At 39.7% G+C, this 14,515-nt stretch overlaps 1 protein-coding gene and 1 pseudogene across 1 annotated transcript in view; both read left to right on the top strand.

Moving 5' to 3' along the window:
* The window catches only part of LOC141575533 (rho GTPase-activating protein 20-like), a 67,873-nt gene that overhangs the window by 30,521 nt on the left and 22,837 nt on the right, over positions 1–14,515 (top strand). The window contains 4 exon segments of the mRNA XM_074354930.1: positions 3,142–3,291; positions 10,340–10,381; positions 11,289–11,373; positions 14,256–14,333. Of these exon segments, the coding sequence (XP_074211031.1) occupies positions 3,142–3,291; positions 10,340–10,381; positions 11,289–11,373; positions 14,256–14,333 (355 nt within the window).
* LOC141575538 (protein-tyrosine sulfotransferase 2 pseudogene) lies at positions 6,256–8,082 on the top strand (annotated as a pseudogene).

Here is a 14,515-nt window from a genome sequence, read left to right as displayed (position 1 = left end):
CACCGAGACATGTCACATTAAAATGGGAAAAGTTAAAGAGAGCATTCTAAAGGCAGCAAGAGAAAAACAGAGTCACATTAAGGGAACCCCCTTAAGGCTATCAGCTGATTTTTCTGGAGAAACTTTGCAGACCACAATGGAGTGACATGATACATTTAAAGTGCTGAGAGATAAAAACCTACAATCTAGGACACTCTACCAGCAAAGTTGCCACTCAGAATTAAAGGAGAGATAAAGAACTTCTCAGACAAGAAAACTAAGAGTTCATCAAAACTAACAACCCTAAAACTTGTTAGAGAGTCTTCTCTAAGTAGAAAAGACAAGGCTACAACAAGAAGTAACAAGTTAGCAGAATGTATGTGTGTATATGCATGACTGGGACATTGTGCTGTACACCAGAAATTGACACATTGTAACTGAGTGTACTTCAATTTTTAAAAGGAAGTAACAAGTTACAGAACAGGAAAAATCATACTTGTAAAGGAAAATACACAGTAAAGGCTGTGGATAATGACTTAAGTAAGATAGTATGAAGATTAAAAGATAAAAATTGTAAAAATCAACTACAACTAAAACAAACAGTTAAGGGATAAACATGAAGTTGTAAAATATGACATCAAAAACAGAAAATGTGGGGGAAGGAAGAAAAAATGTAAATCTTTAGAATGTGTTTGAATTTAAATGACTATCAGTTTAAAACAAGAAGATATAGATCAACATATATAAACCCCATGGTAACCACAAATCAAAAACCTACAACAGATACACAAAAGCTAAAAAAAAAAAAAAAAGGAACACAAGCATTCTGCTAAAGAAAATCATTAAAGCACAAAAAAAGAGACAGAAAAACTACAAAAACAACCAGAAAGCAAGTAACAAAAATGGCAATAAGAGTGCATACCTATCAATCACTCTTTAAATGTCAATGGAAAAAAATGCTGACATCAAAAAATAGAGGGTGGCTGATTTGGATTAAAAAACAAGACCCTTCTATATGCTGCCCCCAAGAGACTCACTCCAGAGCTAAAGACACAGACAGTCTTAAAGTGGGGAGGAGGGTGTGGAAAAAGATATTTCATGCAAATAGAAAAGACAAAGCTAGAGTAGCAATACTCATATCAGACAAAGTAGATTTTAAAACAAAAGCTGAACAAAGACGAAGAAGGGAATTACGATAAGGGAGTTAGTACAAGAAGAGGGTATTACACTCGTTAACATATGTGTACCCAATACAGGAGCACCTAAGTATATAAAGTACATATTAGCAGACATAAAGGGAGAAACTGACAATAATACAATACTAGTAGGTGACTTTAACACCGCATTTACAATGGGCAGATCATCCAGACAGAAAATCAGTGCAGGTGCTTTATAAGAATGGCAATAACCAGGGCTTTTTATAGATACACAATGGTTATGAGCATAATAAATAAGCTTAAGTCCACTCTGCTCAAGTTCAGATTCTATCTCTGCTAGTTAAGCGGTTTGACTTTTGACAAATTACTTTAACTCCCTATGACATTTCCTTATCTATAAAGTGTTTGAGGATTAAACCAAATAATATGTGTTAAGTGTTTACAACAATGAATGGCAAATGGTAAGTTCAACAGATGCTGACCATTGGAATGGAAGTCGTTCTTCACGCTTTCAGACAGCTCCTTGTTATTTGTATAAGGAAATGGATACTCGGCACTTTATTGATCTAGGGAAGGATTTTTTCCAGATCAATAGACACATAAAGTGCCCACATGGTATCTGAATTATCTAATATAAAGAGAGGTCTGCATTAAAAGACACAAAATGTATGAAAACAGATATGGAAACACACTTTTCCTTCCAAAGTTTCATAGTGTCAGTTTTGTGTTACCTAAATAGCTGCCATTAAGAAATAAGATTTTTAAAAGAAAAAAAATATCTTCAGTTCAGTCTGCTTTATTTTAAAAAAAACTAATGATTCATAGTGATAAAAAATATTGAAATGAAATATAGAATGAAGCCATTGTGCCACGAAGCACTTCACTGTTACACTTAAGTGGTGTGCCCTACAGGAAGCGTAGATGAGGCTTTGAATCTACACTGTCCTTCGTGTATATAGTTCCTGCAAAATCCCCTTTCATTTTATAAATCCTGCCGAAGAGTTTTAGTTTTAAATATCCCATACGGAGTTTTAGGGGTACTTTCCTGTAAAGTATCTTGGATTTCGTTTTAGCTTCTGGTGTTTCCACAAATGGCTCTGAATGATAGGAAATACACAGGTTTCCAGAATATTCTCTTAATCCTTCCCAGTGCCTTCCATTTAAGCCTTGGGTTCATTATGAGCATTAAATCTGTGAACTAGGCTAAGAGATATAACGGTTTCAATACCAAGGTTCTAAGGAGGTTTAGGTAGAAATTGTCAAAAAGCAATTTCATTGCCATCTTAAAGAAGATCAACTTCTGGGTCTCCAGGGATAAATATTAATTGTATCAATTACTTCTTAGTATTTTTTTTTCAGTTTAATGTAGAGTCTATTTTTAGGCTACAGTTTTTCAATTTTAGTCAAAATATATGGGGAAATGTTATGGACAAAATCTTAAGAAAGGAAATTTAAAATAATATTTGCTTCTAAAGATTAGAAAATCTTATAACTGCCCAGTTGGAAATGCATTATAAATTTCTGTAATTAATTTCAGGTTATATATTTTAGTGTATCTATTGCTCTTAAGATGAAAATTTTACAAGTATTTTTTTAAATAATTTTTTTTTACTCTTTTGTTCAACCACTAAAATATTTTTGGAAGTAAGCAAGTTATAAATAGTAAATGAATCAATTTTTTGTAACAGCAGCAAGTTTAAAATTAGGGGTTTTGATCCAAATGCAATGCTCAGTATAGAATAATAAAGTCACAAGGTTATGATTATTTCCTGTCACAAATGCAGACATTAGGACTAATACACTAAACATCTCAAAGGCCTTTTTGGGCCAAGGTAGCCAACCGTGTTACCATTCATCGTGGTAGGCACCAAAGATAAAAACAGTGAGTAAGACATTCTTTGCCCATGATTAGTGAGAACTGTCCTCTTATCACAAATGCAGAAGTTGTCATAAAATTTAACAAGCCAAATTACAAGAAGTCCTTGTCTGGTTTTTATCTTTCTAGATACAACAACGACCTTAAGATACAAAATAAAATAAAATTAAGTGACATGTGGACGGCAAGCTGTGTGGATGAAGTGGGAGAAGACAACACCAGCGCTGCGAGGTCCTTTGTCCTGGGCTGGCCCACCATCAACTTTGTGGTCACTTTCAGGTGAGCGCCGCGGTCGGTCCGTGGGCTGGCTGCTGCAAAATCCCGTCAGCTATGGAATGTCCAGGGTGGAAGGAAAAAAAATTAATCAGATTTTGTTCCAGTTTTGTTCTTCTGATTTTTTAAAGGAAATATTTTCTTCTGATTGATCTGTTCTGAAGCCAGTAACTCATCTTTTGACACACCCCACTGGAGGCTCCCGTATGCCTTATATTTTTTCCCAAAGAGCTTTTTATTAAAATATGTGAAATATATTGGTAAATACTGAGAACTCTTGAAATCATTATCTTGGTTTGAGCGGTGATTGCTAAAGGGGCTACCAAAACATCTCAAGCACTGTGGAAGAGGAGGGGGTGGTCAGAGCTCTAGGACCCCCTTTCCAACATCCCCTTCACTCGTGGTCAGGTATTGTTTTATATGCTGAGCTTTCAACTTGGCTTTTCAAACCACTGAAGCAGACCTTTACTGAAACAAATTTTATAAAATTCTCCAATTGAGTTTGAATAACTGGTTTATACTCCCAAATTTTCTAAAAAAAATTAATTATAGAAATGAATTTAATGTCATGAAATAATGTGGTTCCTGAATTGTATATCATGTTCTGATTTAGTGTCTATAGAGATGTGACAATCAAAAGCAAATATATGATACAAGGAGTGAAAGTCAGTTTCCTAAAACTCACTCCTTGGTGGGGATGGAGTTGGAGAATGTATGAATAGAGAATCTTTGTGCTCTCATCCTGAACATGCTCAGCTGGCACTTTTCACATCAAGGTGAGCTGACCAGGACTCTTAACTTGTGATTTTGAACAACTGCATCCTCAAGTCCAGTGTAATGTTGAAAGCTTGAAAGAGCTGGTTTTCATCTCATGCACACAATGTTTTTCTTTCTGCTTCTTCTCTCCTCACTACCATCAAACTCCTCAGGCATCATCTTAAAGCTAGAGAACTAAAAATTTTTAAGCTACTAATTATCTGATGAAGGAAGAGCATGCCATGAAGTTCTGTTATGCACCACTGGCCTACCAAAAGATTTTAAGAACTTATTTGGAAGAAAGCATGTGTTTGTATCATTCTCAGCATATCTTCTTTTCCATGACAGATTTCTCTAGACATTATCATTTCCTATTGTTTAATCTCCTTGGAGTTTACAGCTGAAAGGAAGCGATTTCAAGTGAGGGCTGGGACTACGTGACATCTTTAGTTGAGTAGTTTTTTCATGAACCTTTTTTTTAAGAAGAAGAGAAAATGTAGAAACAAGTTATACAATACATTATAATTCCTGGAAAAGTACAGCACTTTAACCAAATGGTTAAGTTAACATTACTAGTGATGTTGTGTGAATATCTGCCCCTCGAAGAGCAATTCACTCCTGTAGCATCTCTCCCCCAAACCGTAACCTCAGTCTAATCATGAGAACAGAATCAGAGATGCTCAAATTGAGGGATGTTCTGTAGGGTTACCTAACCAGTAAGCCTCAAAACTGTCAAGGCCAAAAAAAAAAAAAAAAAAAAAAAAAAGGAAAAGACATAGAAATAGTTACTAAGGAGATATGATAACTAAATGCAATGTGGTATCCTGGATGGATCCTAGAACAGAAAAAAGGACATTAATGGGAAAACTGTTGAAATCTGAACAGTCAGGATTCCTGTAGAGGAATCGAAAGCTAGGAGTGAGGTATATAGACTTTCTGTACTATCTTTGCAGTGTTTCTGAAGATTTTAAATTATTTCCAAATTAAAAGATTACTTTTGTTTAAAAAAAAGTAGTGTTGAAGAGTTCAGACTCTAGTTTGGCAGAGTGAGGTCTCAACAAACAGACTGACCACTCTACAGATAACAATTGTAAACCCTAAGCAAAATATAAACAGCAACAAACTACCTGAAGGTCCTGAAAAGTAAGCAAAAATTAGCATATTTTGGAGAAGAAATGAACCTTGGAATGAGGCAGCAACTCTAGGTGAGTTTCCTGTTTTTAAGGCATTAGCTTGAGGGCAGGCTGCAGGCACATGGTGGTGCAGGAAAACCAAGCCAACAAAAAGCTGCAGTCTTTCTGGGCTCAAGAACCAAAGTACAGAGTCTGGGTCAGCCACCACCACAGGAACGTGAGGGGGGAATTCTCAAAAAGGAGAGTATCAGCAAAGAGAAGCTCTAGAATTTTTGTTTAGACTGTGCCCCAGCTTCTGGCTGAAGGCTGAACCGCACATGCATGGAACAGACTTAAAGCAGTCTGGAGCTAAGGCTAAAAAAATTGAACCGAGGTGCTGCTCAACACAGGTGAGATAAAGTTTTCAGCTTGAGTCTAATAAAGTTAGTTGTTAAAACAAAAACATCAACAGTATTTAGCAAATATAACAAAGCTCAGAGTCTCCAAAACAAAGCATTCCTAATGTCCAGAATGCAATCTAAAATTTCTTAACATATGAAAAACCTAGAGAGGAAAAGATAATAAATAAAAGCCAGCCCTCGGATAATTCATATGTTGGAATTACCGTAAAAGAACTTTAGGCGGCCCCGCCCCCGGCGCGGGCATTCCCCCCCCCCCCCCCCCCGGCCGGGAGGCTGGCGAGCAGCCAGTCGCTGCGCGCGCGGCGCTTTCTCGGCGCGCCTCGCAAGGGCTCAGCCGATGGACAGTCTTGGGCAGCAGCTGCGAAGGCTAGAGCCCAGGGAAGAGTGCGCCCAGGGGAGGTTCCCAGCTGCTTTCCCTCTGCCAAGTCGCCCTGCTTTTCTTCTCAAGCCGCTCTCCAGGCCTCTGCTGTCTCCTACTCACAGCTGACCTGCCCGCTTTGAGCCGTTTTCTCCTGGTGGCAGAGATGGGCCCCTCGCCGGGTCCTGTCAAAGGACAGTGACCAGCTTGGCCTCAGCCTGCTCTGACCCAGGCCTGCCGCTCTGGCTGTGCAATCCTGGGCAAGTTGCCGCTTCTCTCTGAGCTGCTTGCTGGGCGCAGGGCATCCCTACCCGAGGTGGTGGAGAGGACCCCGCTAAATGGTGCCTAGAATAAGCTTGAGCAGAGTACATGCTCAGTAAACGTAAAAACGCCACTCAGTGCTTGGTTTTGAAGTCCTGTAGCCAAATTAAGGATCAGTCTCAAGCGAAACTTAGGCGAGCCCCAGGGACCTCCCTCTGACCTGTCGCTGAAGCACGCCCCCCGCCCCAGGCCCAGCATGCGCTTGTCGTTGAGGAGGGCACTGCTGGCAGCTGGCTTCGCCCTGGCCCTGGTGCTGGCGGTCCAGCTGGGGCAGCAGGTGCTGGAGTGCCGGGCGGTGCTGGGGGGCCCGCTGGGCCCCTGTCGGACCATGCAGCCGGAGCAGGAGGACCGGGTGATGGTGGGCGCCGACCACATGGAGTACCGCTACGGCAAGGCCGTGCCGCTTATCTTCGTGGGGGGCGTGCCCCGGAGCTGCACCACGCTGATGCGCGCCATGCTGGACCCCCACCCCGAGGTGCGCTGCGGCGAGGAGACCCGCATCATTCCCCGCGTGCTGGCCATGCACCAGGCCTGGTCCCAGTCTGGCCGGGAGAAGCTGCGGCTGGATGAGGCGGGCGTGACGGACGAGGTACTGGATGCCGCCATGTAGGCCTTCATCCTGGAGGTGATCGTCAAGCACCGTGAGCCGGCCCGCGTCCTCTGCAACAAGGACCCCTTCACGCTCAAGTCGTCCGTCTACTTGTCGCTCCTGTTCCCCAACTCCAAGTTCCTGCTGATGGTGCGGGACGGCCGGGCCTCCGTGCACTCCATGATCACCCGCAAGGTCACTATCGCCGGCTTCGACCTCAGCAGCTACCGCGACTGCCTCACCAAGAGGAACAAGGCCATCGAGGTGATGTAACCTCAGTGCATGGAGGTGGGCAAGGACAAATGCCTGCCGGTGTACTATGAGCGGCTGGTACTGTACCCCCGGCGCTCCCTCAAGCTCATCCTCGACTTCCTCGGCATTGCCTGGAGCGACGCCGTCCTGCACCACGAGAATCTCATCGGCAAGCCCGGGGGCGTCTCCCTGTCCAAGACTGAGCGATCCACAGACCAGGTCATCAAACCCGTAAACCTGGAAGCTCTCTCCAAGTGGACTGGCCACATCCCCAGGGATGTGATTAGGGACATGGCCCAGATCGCCCCCATGCTGGCTCGGCTCGGCTACGACCCCTATGCAAACCCACCCAAAACTACAGCAATCCCGACCCCATTGTCGTCAACAACACACACCGGGTCTTGAAAGGGGACTGTAAAGCACCAGCCAATCTGAAGGGCTATTTTCAGGTGAACCAGAACAGTACCTCCTCCCACTTAGGAATCTCACGATTTCCGGATCTCTGCAAATGGCTTTGTTGCCGGAAGAGAAGAAACTGCATTCGAGTGGAAATCGAACCTCTAATCCAAGCATATTGCTTGCTGTTAATTGCCAAATCAGGACTGCTTGTGAGAAATGTATTTGCGTATATTTGCAAAAAGCTGAACATTGAAAACTTAACCTTAAAGTACTCTATTTTAGGACACTCCGGGGTAGAGAAGCAACAGTGTGGAAGAGTTCGGCTTTTGAAACTTAAATATTTTATATGTTTCCCCCTCGAGAACTTTTTCTTTTGAAGGAAGGGATTTTCCATCCTCCTTAATTTGCAGGACCACCGTGGTGGCTTTGTTTGCCAGGACAAGGCCCGCCACCTGTGCCTCTCCCACTAACCCTTAACTTTTGAATTCAGAGAATCTATTTAAGAATTTAATATATGAGGCTTTCTTTGATTCCTCCTCAGTTCTACTCAGTTTCACAGAGGAAAAAATATATATATTATTTGAATCAAAAAAAAAAAAAAAGAACTTTAAAGCAGCTCCTATGACTATGCTCAGTGGGTAAAGGGAGAAGCCAATTAAAATGAATGAAAAGATGGGAAAGCTAAGCAGAGAAATAGAAAATATTTGTAAAAGCCAAATGAAAAATCTAGATCTAAAGTTGTAATATCTTAAATTTTTAAAAATCCCCCCCTGTAGCCTTAGTTGCAGAGTGGAAATGAAAGAGAAATGAGTCAGTGAATTTGAAGGTGCATTGATAGAAATTGTCCAATCTGAGGAATAGAGAAAACAAAGATTTTTTTAATGCCTTGGTGCCTAGGAAGAAGCCTCTGCACCTGCTCCTTATAACCGTTTCCTCTAGGGTCTTCTGTTTCCTTAGGCACCTCAACTGAATGGCACATAGTTCCCAGCTAACTCTCAGGGATGGTAGACTCTCAATCACCTCCCAAATTTGAGGGGATCTTCCCAGACTATCTTCCCCTTTTTCTTTCTCTAAGTTACACTGCTTGCTTCTCTCCTGGCTCTTATCTTAGGTGTTTATGAAACGCTGAAATAACCTTGATTTGGGAGTACTTCTGTTTTTAGTTCTACAAAAATGCCTGAGATTAGGAATTACTAGGCAAGGAGAAGCCCTGAATTCCTGCGTAGAGCGAGAGCTAGGGGAAGATGCAAGAAGATTACCAAAGTAATCTCAGTGAGTTAACTTGTTTGTTCATAATTTGTTTATTTTAAAGTAAAGTATGCTATATATTCAAACAATGGAACACGATGCAGCACTGAGGACGAATGAGCTAAAACCACATGCAGTAAAATGGATAAGTCTCACAAACACAATGTTAAACAAAAGAAGTCGGGTATAAAACTTTGCATGCTATATGGTTATATTTATATAAAATGCCCAAATAAACAAAACTGTTGTGTTTTATTAGAAGTCAGGATAGTAGGAACTAGTGCCTGAAAAGGAACACAAGGAAACCTTCCAAGGTGGTTTTCTGTTTCTTACTCTGGGTGCTTGTCAAACGGGGTGTGTTCAATTTGTGAAAATTCTTCAAGCTGGACAATTAATCATTGTACAAGTTCTCTCTGTGTATCTTATATGTCAATAACAAGTTAAAAGTTTACAATACTGATTGTTTAAAGGGACAGTTTTATTTAATTGCTTTGAAAAGGTACAAGTCTAAAGAAAAACCTAATTTTTTCAACATAGATTTTTTTTTTGCCAAATAAATGCAGTATTTGACATAAATGAACCTAGAAAATCTTCTGTTCGGAAAAGGAGAAGGCATCAAAGATTGTAAGGGACTAAGAAAGATGAAAATTTGTCAGTGGCAAAGAGATATAATGAACTTTCTGATGACCAATCCTGGAGATTGCTCATGGAGAAAATTGTTAAACAACAGAGTTAGGAACAAGTTACAAATATTGTTAAGTGTATTTTCCTGGAGCAAGAAAGTAATTGAGGTTTCCAACTTCTTGAAGATTAGAAATATGATTTTAAAAGCTACTGAGTAACAAGGCTATGTAGAAATAAACTTTAAATTATTTTTAACTTTAAGAATTAAATACAGCAGTGACTTCAGAAAAATTATTAATAGTAATTTAGTTGTAAATAAGTTGATCTTAATCAGAAGATTACAGTAATTAAGAATAAGTTTTCTATGAACTAAATTACTGAATTATAGTTCTGCCATATGTATAGAGAAATAAATGTTTCCTTTACTGACAGCAAACTGGTTTCTGAGCCAAGATATTTCCATCAGTATGCCAAATTTCTCCTTAATCTCTTTAATCTCAAATTAAGCATATTTTCTGTTTGCATGGCACTTAAAGCTACAAAAACACTCTTGAGATAATTAGCCCAGTTTTACAGATGTGGAAACCGAAGCATAGAGATGTTAAGTGATTTGCCCATGATAATACATCTTAGATATATTTTTGAAGCCAGGTGTTGGAATTCCAAATCAAGTACTTTTTCCACTATAAGGATATTACTTGTAAGAGAGCCATAAAGTAAGAAAGTGGATCTTTCTTGGATCCTTCCAAGAGGTTTTAGTTAAAAACTAAAACCTGACTGTGTAGTTTTTCCTAATGGGGATTTTCACTTCTGGGTTCTCCAGAACACAGTTTTACCCAGGGTTGCAGCAGTACCGTCCACCCCCGTCAGCAACAATGGGCTGCTGATATTTTGTCTGGATTGATGCTCTTAATTTGTTAGGATAAGTGTTCTATGTGGTTTAATTGTTCTCTCCCATTTTCTTTCATTGCAGTTCTCCAGAACAAAAGGGCAAATGGCTCTCTCTCCTTCAGAGGTATTTTTTCAGTATACATATTTTTAATCTTTCAGGTGTAGTTAAACGATTAAATTCTTCTCTGCAGGGATGTGCCGCAAACTATTCCTCTTCCCCTTAGTAGAAATTGTTTGTCCTCAGAATAATCTGAGGTTTAGACCGTATGCCAAACTATGTGCTGTAAATAATGTTCTCTCATTACATGTACTTCTTACTTTCTAGGAAGGAGAACATTGAGGTCTGGATCATGTTAGACAGAATTTAGTTAATAATCTCTCCCATCTCTTTCTTTGTCTCCAACCTGTCACTTGCTCACAGTTTCCTCAAAGCGTGTGTTAAGTTTCCACACATGGAGGGTTTTCTGCTGAGCACCTCAGAATTCAATTATCATCCCTACCTCTGAGCATACAGACTAAAATGGTCAATTTAGATCCATCTCTGATTCCCGTGGGCCTTCCCCCTTCCTCCCTGCTCCCCCTTTCCAAGCAGTGGAGATAACCAAGATGCACACTCCACTGGAGAGCTCAGTGAGAAGGGAAAGGCCACTGCTTTGGTTTGATCTAATAAAGTGTTACAAATGCTCCTGTGCCAATGAGCCAGGTTCTGGGCATGTCCAGGGAAGGCAGGGAAGCTTTGATGATAAAACATCACCCAGAGGTGCCTTAACCTGACTCTGCTTCTCAAGCCTTGCTTGGAATGGACCTTCTCTGTTCTTTTTTGTGCCCATGCCTAATGTCCTGAGAATTTTTAAAGTGATCTTCCAATCCATAATGTAATTTGACTTTGCTGAGTCTTTCCACCTGTCTTTTAAAAAACAGCATATAAGTATATTGAAAAATATTAGCAAAAATAGATTGATTTAAAAATAAGCCGTTAGGAAAATCCATCTGACTCCGTGTTGTTTTGGATTGTTGTTGCATTTGATTAGATACATCAATCTAGAGAAAGAGAAGGACTACCCGAAGAGCATTCCGCTCCAAGTCGTCGCCAAGGACGTTGGGAATTGCACCTGTGTAAGTGTTTCTAAGCCAGAAAAAATTAAGTTCCAGGTCCCTACATAAGGCCGAGCACCATGGATAAAAGAGAGACAGGCAGGTAGACAGAAAGACAGACAGACTGTGTACAGTCTACAGAAGGTAGGCATTTAGAAATACCATGTGGGGAAGTACATTTTCCTGGGTGTATGTATATCTTTGTATAAGTGACAAGTAACCCTAGAGAAAATGAAACAAGAGAAATTCTTGTTAACTACAGTGTTGAACATTGATGCTTGGAAGGATATTGCCTGTCAGGTGTCTCTTGCCTTCCTCTGGCATCCATGCTTCTCTGGGTCCGTCCAAAAGCCGCTGCAGAGGCTTGTTGTAAAGCCATTTCCATAAGGAGATATTTCCTATTAGTATTAAGCAACTTTTTTCCAACTTGTCACTACTTAAGTAGAGATAAGGAGAGACTGGTTTCGGAAAGTTCTCCATTCTTTGAGTTTTTAGGGATTGAATCCCTCAGGTTATTAATAAATGGATGAGCTGGGAGAGATGGTATTTTTAATGGATCAGCATGTTTCTTCCTCACAGTTGTTATCATATTGGTCAAGAAAAAATTCAGTCTATTTAGCCCTAGTCATTATGTGGAATGTGATGACTGAAATACAGCAAAGTGCCACCATGTTATCAGCGATGAGCAAAACGGAAACATGAATATTTCCATGATACTGTGGATTGTCACACGTCACAGGAGCTCAAGATCACACAGAGTAGTTTTGTGTGTGGACAGATATGTAGTACAAAATAGTTATATTTTGGGCAAAAGTTATGCAAAGGTCTGATACTAGTGCCAAATGCCACTGCTTGAGGGAAATAATCAAATTTTTCTCTTCTTTCACTTCTCTTCTAAAACCAGTTCTTTCTCAAGGACACACTTTCCATACACTGCAAGTGTTGGAAAAAAATTTTCAAGGTATTTTTCCATGAAAATCCTGAATGTAACCATCTGCCATAACCACTGAACGAAAGCCAGCAGGAAAACGGTGGTGTTTTTTCTGCCCCTTACTTTGCTACAGAAGGTCTGTGCAGTCTCACACCATAAAAACTTGAGTGGTTGAGTTACCAGTGGATTTCACTTAGCTTTATTTTTATATCATATTGTTTGTGGTCAGGTTGGGTGCTCTGTTCTATCACTAGACCCTGGTGAAGTCCATGATGGTGCAACACACTGTCCTTTGCTCTCTGAAGTTGTTTCATGGCAACACTCTCCTTTCGGGGAGCCCTGCTGCCAGAAAGAGTGATTCCCTCAAGCAGGAGTGCATGTCTGAGAGTGTTCTTTATCCTTGGCCTTCAGTTATGTGCCACCTGCTAGTGACTTCTGCTAATATAGAAAAAATAGCCACATTTTCAGTTTTGTCTCTTTATTTTGTGTACTAGCCAAAGAAAACTTATCTGCTAAAATTCATTTGTTTTGTATACCAGAGAGGCATGCGGGGAAAAATACACATCCTATAATTACTGTTTCGAGCAGATGTCTCTAATATTAAGAAAAGTCATCGTCTTAGAAACCAGATAGATTGCAGGTGATTATTAGTATTACAGGATAGACGCTTCACTTTACAAAAGATTTTATACTGTTTCTTTATATGAAATGGAGAGGTTTTTCAGACTTTAAAGTAAAAAAGCAGAAGCCTTTCATGATAGTTATCTCAAGTTTGCAAAAACATCTCTGCCATTCTGGTAGAAGGTGAACACTGAGCCCTCCCTGCTGGGTTCTGAGACACTTCTGCATAAACCTTGGAGCTGCAAGGAACACAATTTGAAATCAGTTAACAAATTTAAGCAATTTGTCATGTCAAGTAATTGGCCCATAGAGAAGAAATGCTCTATAACAGAGGGATGAGTGATGAGTTATCAGTGGCTTTCACTTAGCTTCATATGTATACATCATTTTGTTTCTATTTATGCTGCCTTATCTGTGCCATTTAAGCCCTGTCGGGGACACAGCCCTAATTGCTGATTTATCTGATCATTGTAACATGTAGAACCTACCTATAGTAAATACTTACTTTTTATAGCATAGCATTGTCTTATATTTAAGTAATGTCTTGGAATTCAGTGAACTTTATAGATATTTCAGAATCTTGTTATTCTCTTTGTTGTGAACTGTACTATTAAATAGTCATTTCTCACCGTGGTTTAGCACAGAGCTGTTACAGATACCCTGTTTAATGGCAAAGCTGGTAACAGGACTGAGCTTTCTGAAATGTTCAGTCTCTTCAGTAGACTCATTGGTTTTAAGGCCACTCCAGATTTCAGAAATGAAAATTTCAGTAGCCGCAGCACCTGACATAGAGAAAGTGCTCAATAAACAGTGGGGCTTTTTAATGCTAAACTTGAAATGTCTTTTGTAACCAGTTCTAGTTCTGATTTTACCTAAACTGACTTTTTACCATGCAAAGAAATAAAAACCCACACTGTGAAAACAGTACACAAGAAGAAATAGGAATTAATCCAGCGCAGTCCCTTCTTTACTAACATGTTGCATTATGGAAGTAGTCATGGGCTGGGTGATCAGCCTCACTGATTTTTTTTCTTTTGGTTGGGAGGGTGATTCATGTAATCTCTCTGAAATATTTTATTCTTTTTCTGTCTGGCTTAAGGTCTTATGTTCTGTGAGCCACATATTCTTTATTTTAAAAGAAAGAGATGCTGTATTAAAAGGCATCATATATAATAGGATGAAAATAAATTATAATCAAGGGTTTGTGTTCTACTTAGGCCATGTACTTTACTCTTTAAACACTTTAAACTAAGATTTGCCTGTAGATAACCATTTGATGATAATTATTTGTCCACCTGTTTTAAAATTCTCTATTTATAGCTGTGTTTTTCTATTTCTTTTTTTTATACAGTCTAAAACTATAACAGTAACAAATACAGATACTGCAAATGACGTTATCAACGCGGCCCTACCAATGCTAGGGATAACTGTAAGTTACTCTGCTAGACATTCTTAATTAAAAACAAACTTTGATACTTTAGGTTCATGTAAATATTATCCCTTCCATCATAAGACAGCTGATTACTAGAGATACTAAAGTTCTGTTTTGTCCCCAAAAATGTAGAAAATAGGGACAGTAGATTTTTTTATTCTTTTTGAGGGTTTGTTTGT

Source organism: Camelus bactrianus, chromosome 29, assembly GCF_048773025.1.
Source record: "Camelus bactrianus isolate YW-2024 breed Bactrian camel chromosome 29, ASM4877302v1, whole genome shotgun sequence".
Lineage (NCBI taxonomy): Eukaryota > Metazoa > Chordata > Mammalia > Artiodactyla > Camelidae > Camelus > Camelus bactrianus.
The sequence above is the reverse complement of the archived record's forward strand: the minus strand, read 5'-3'. Positions and strand labels throughout refer to the sequence as shown.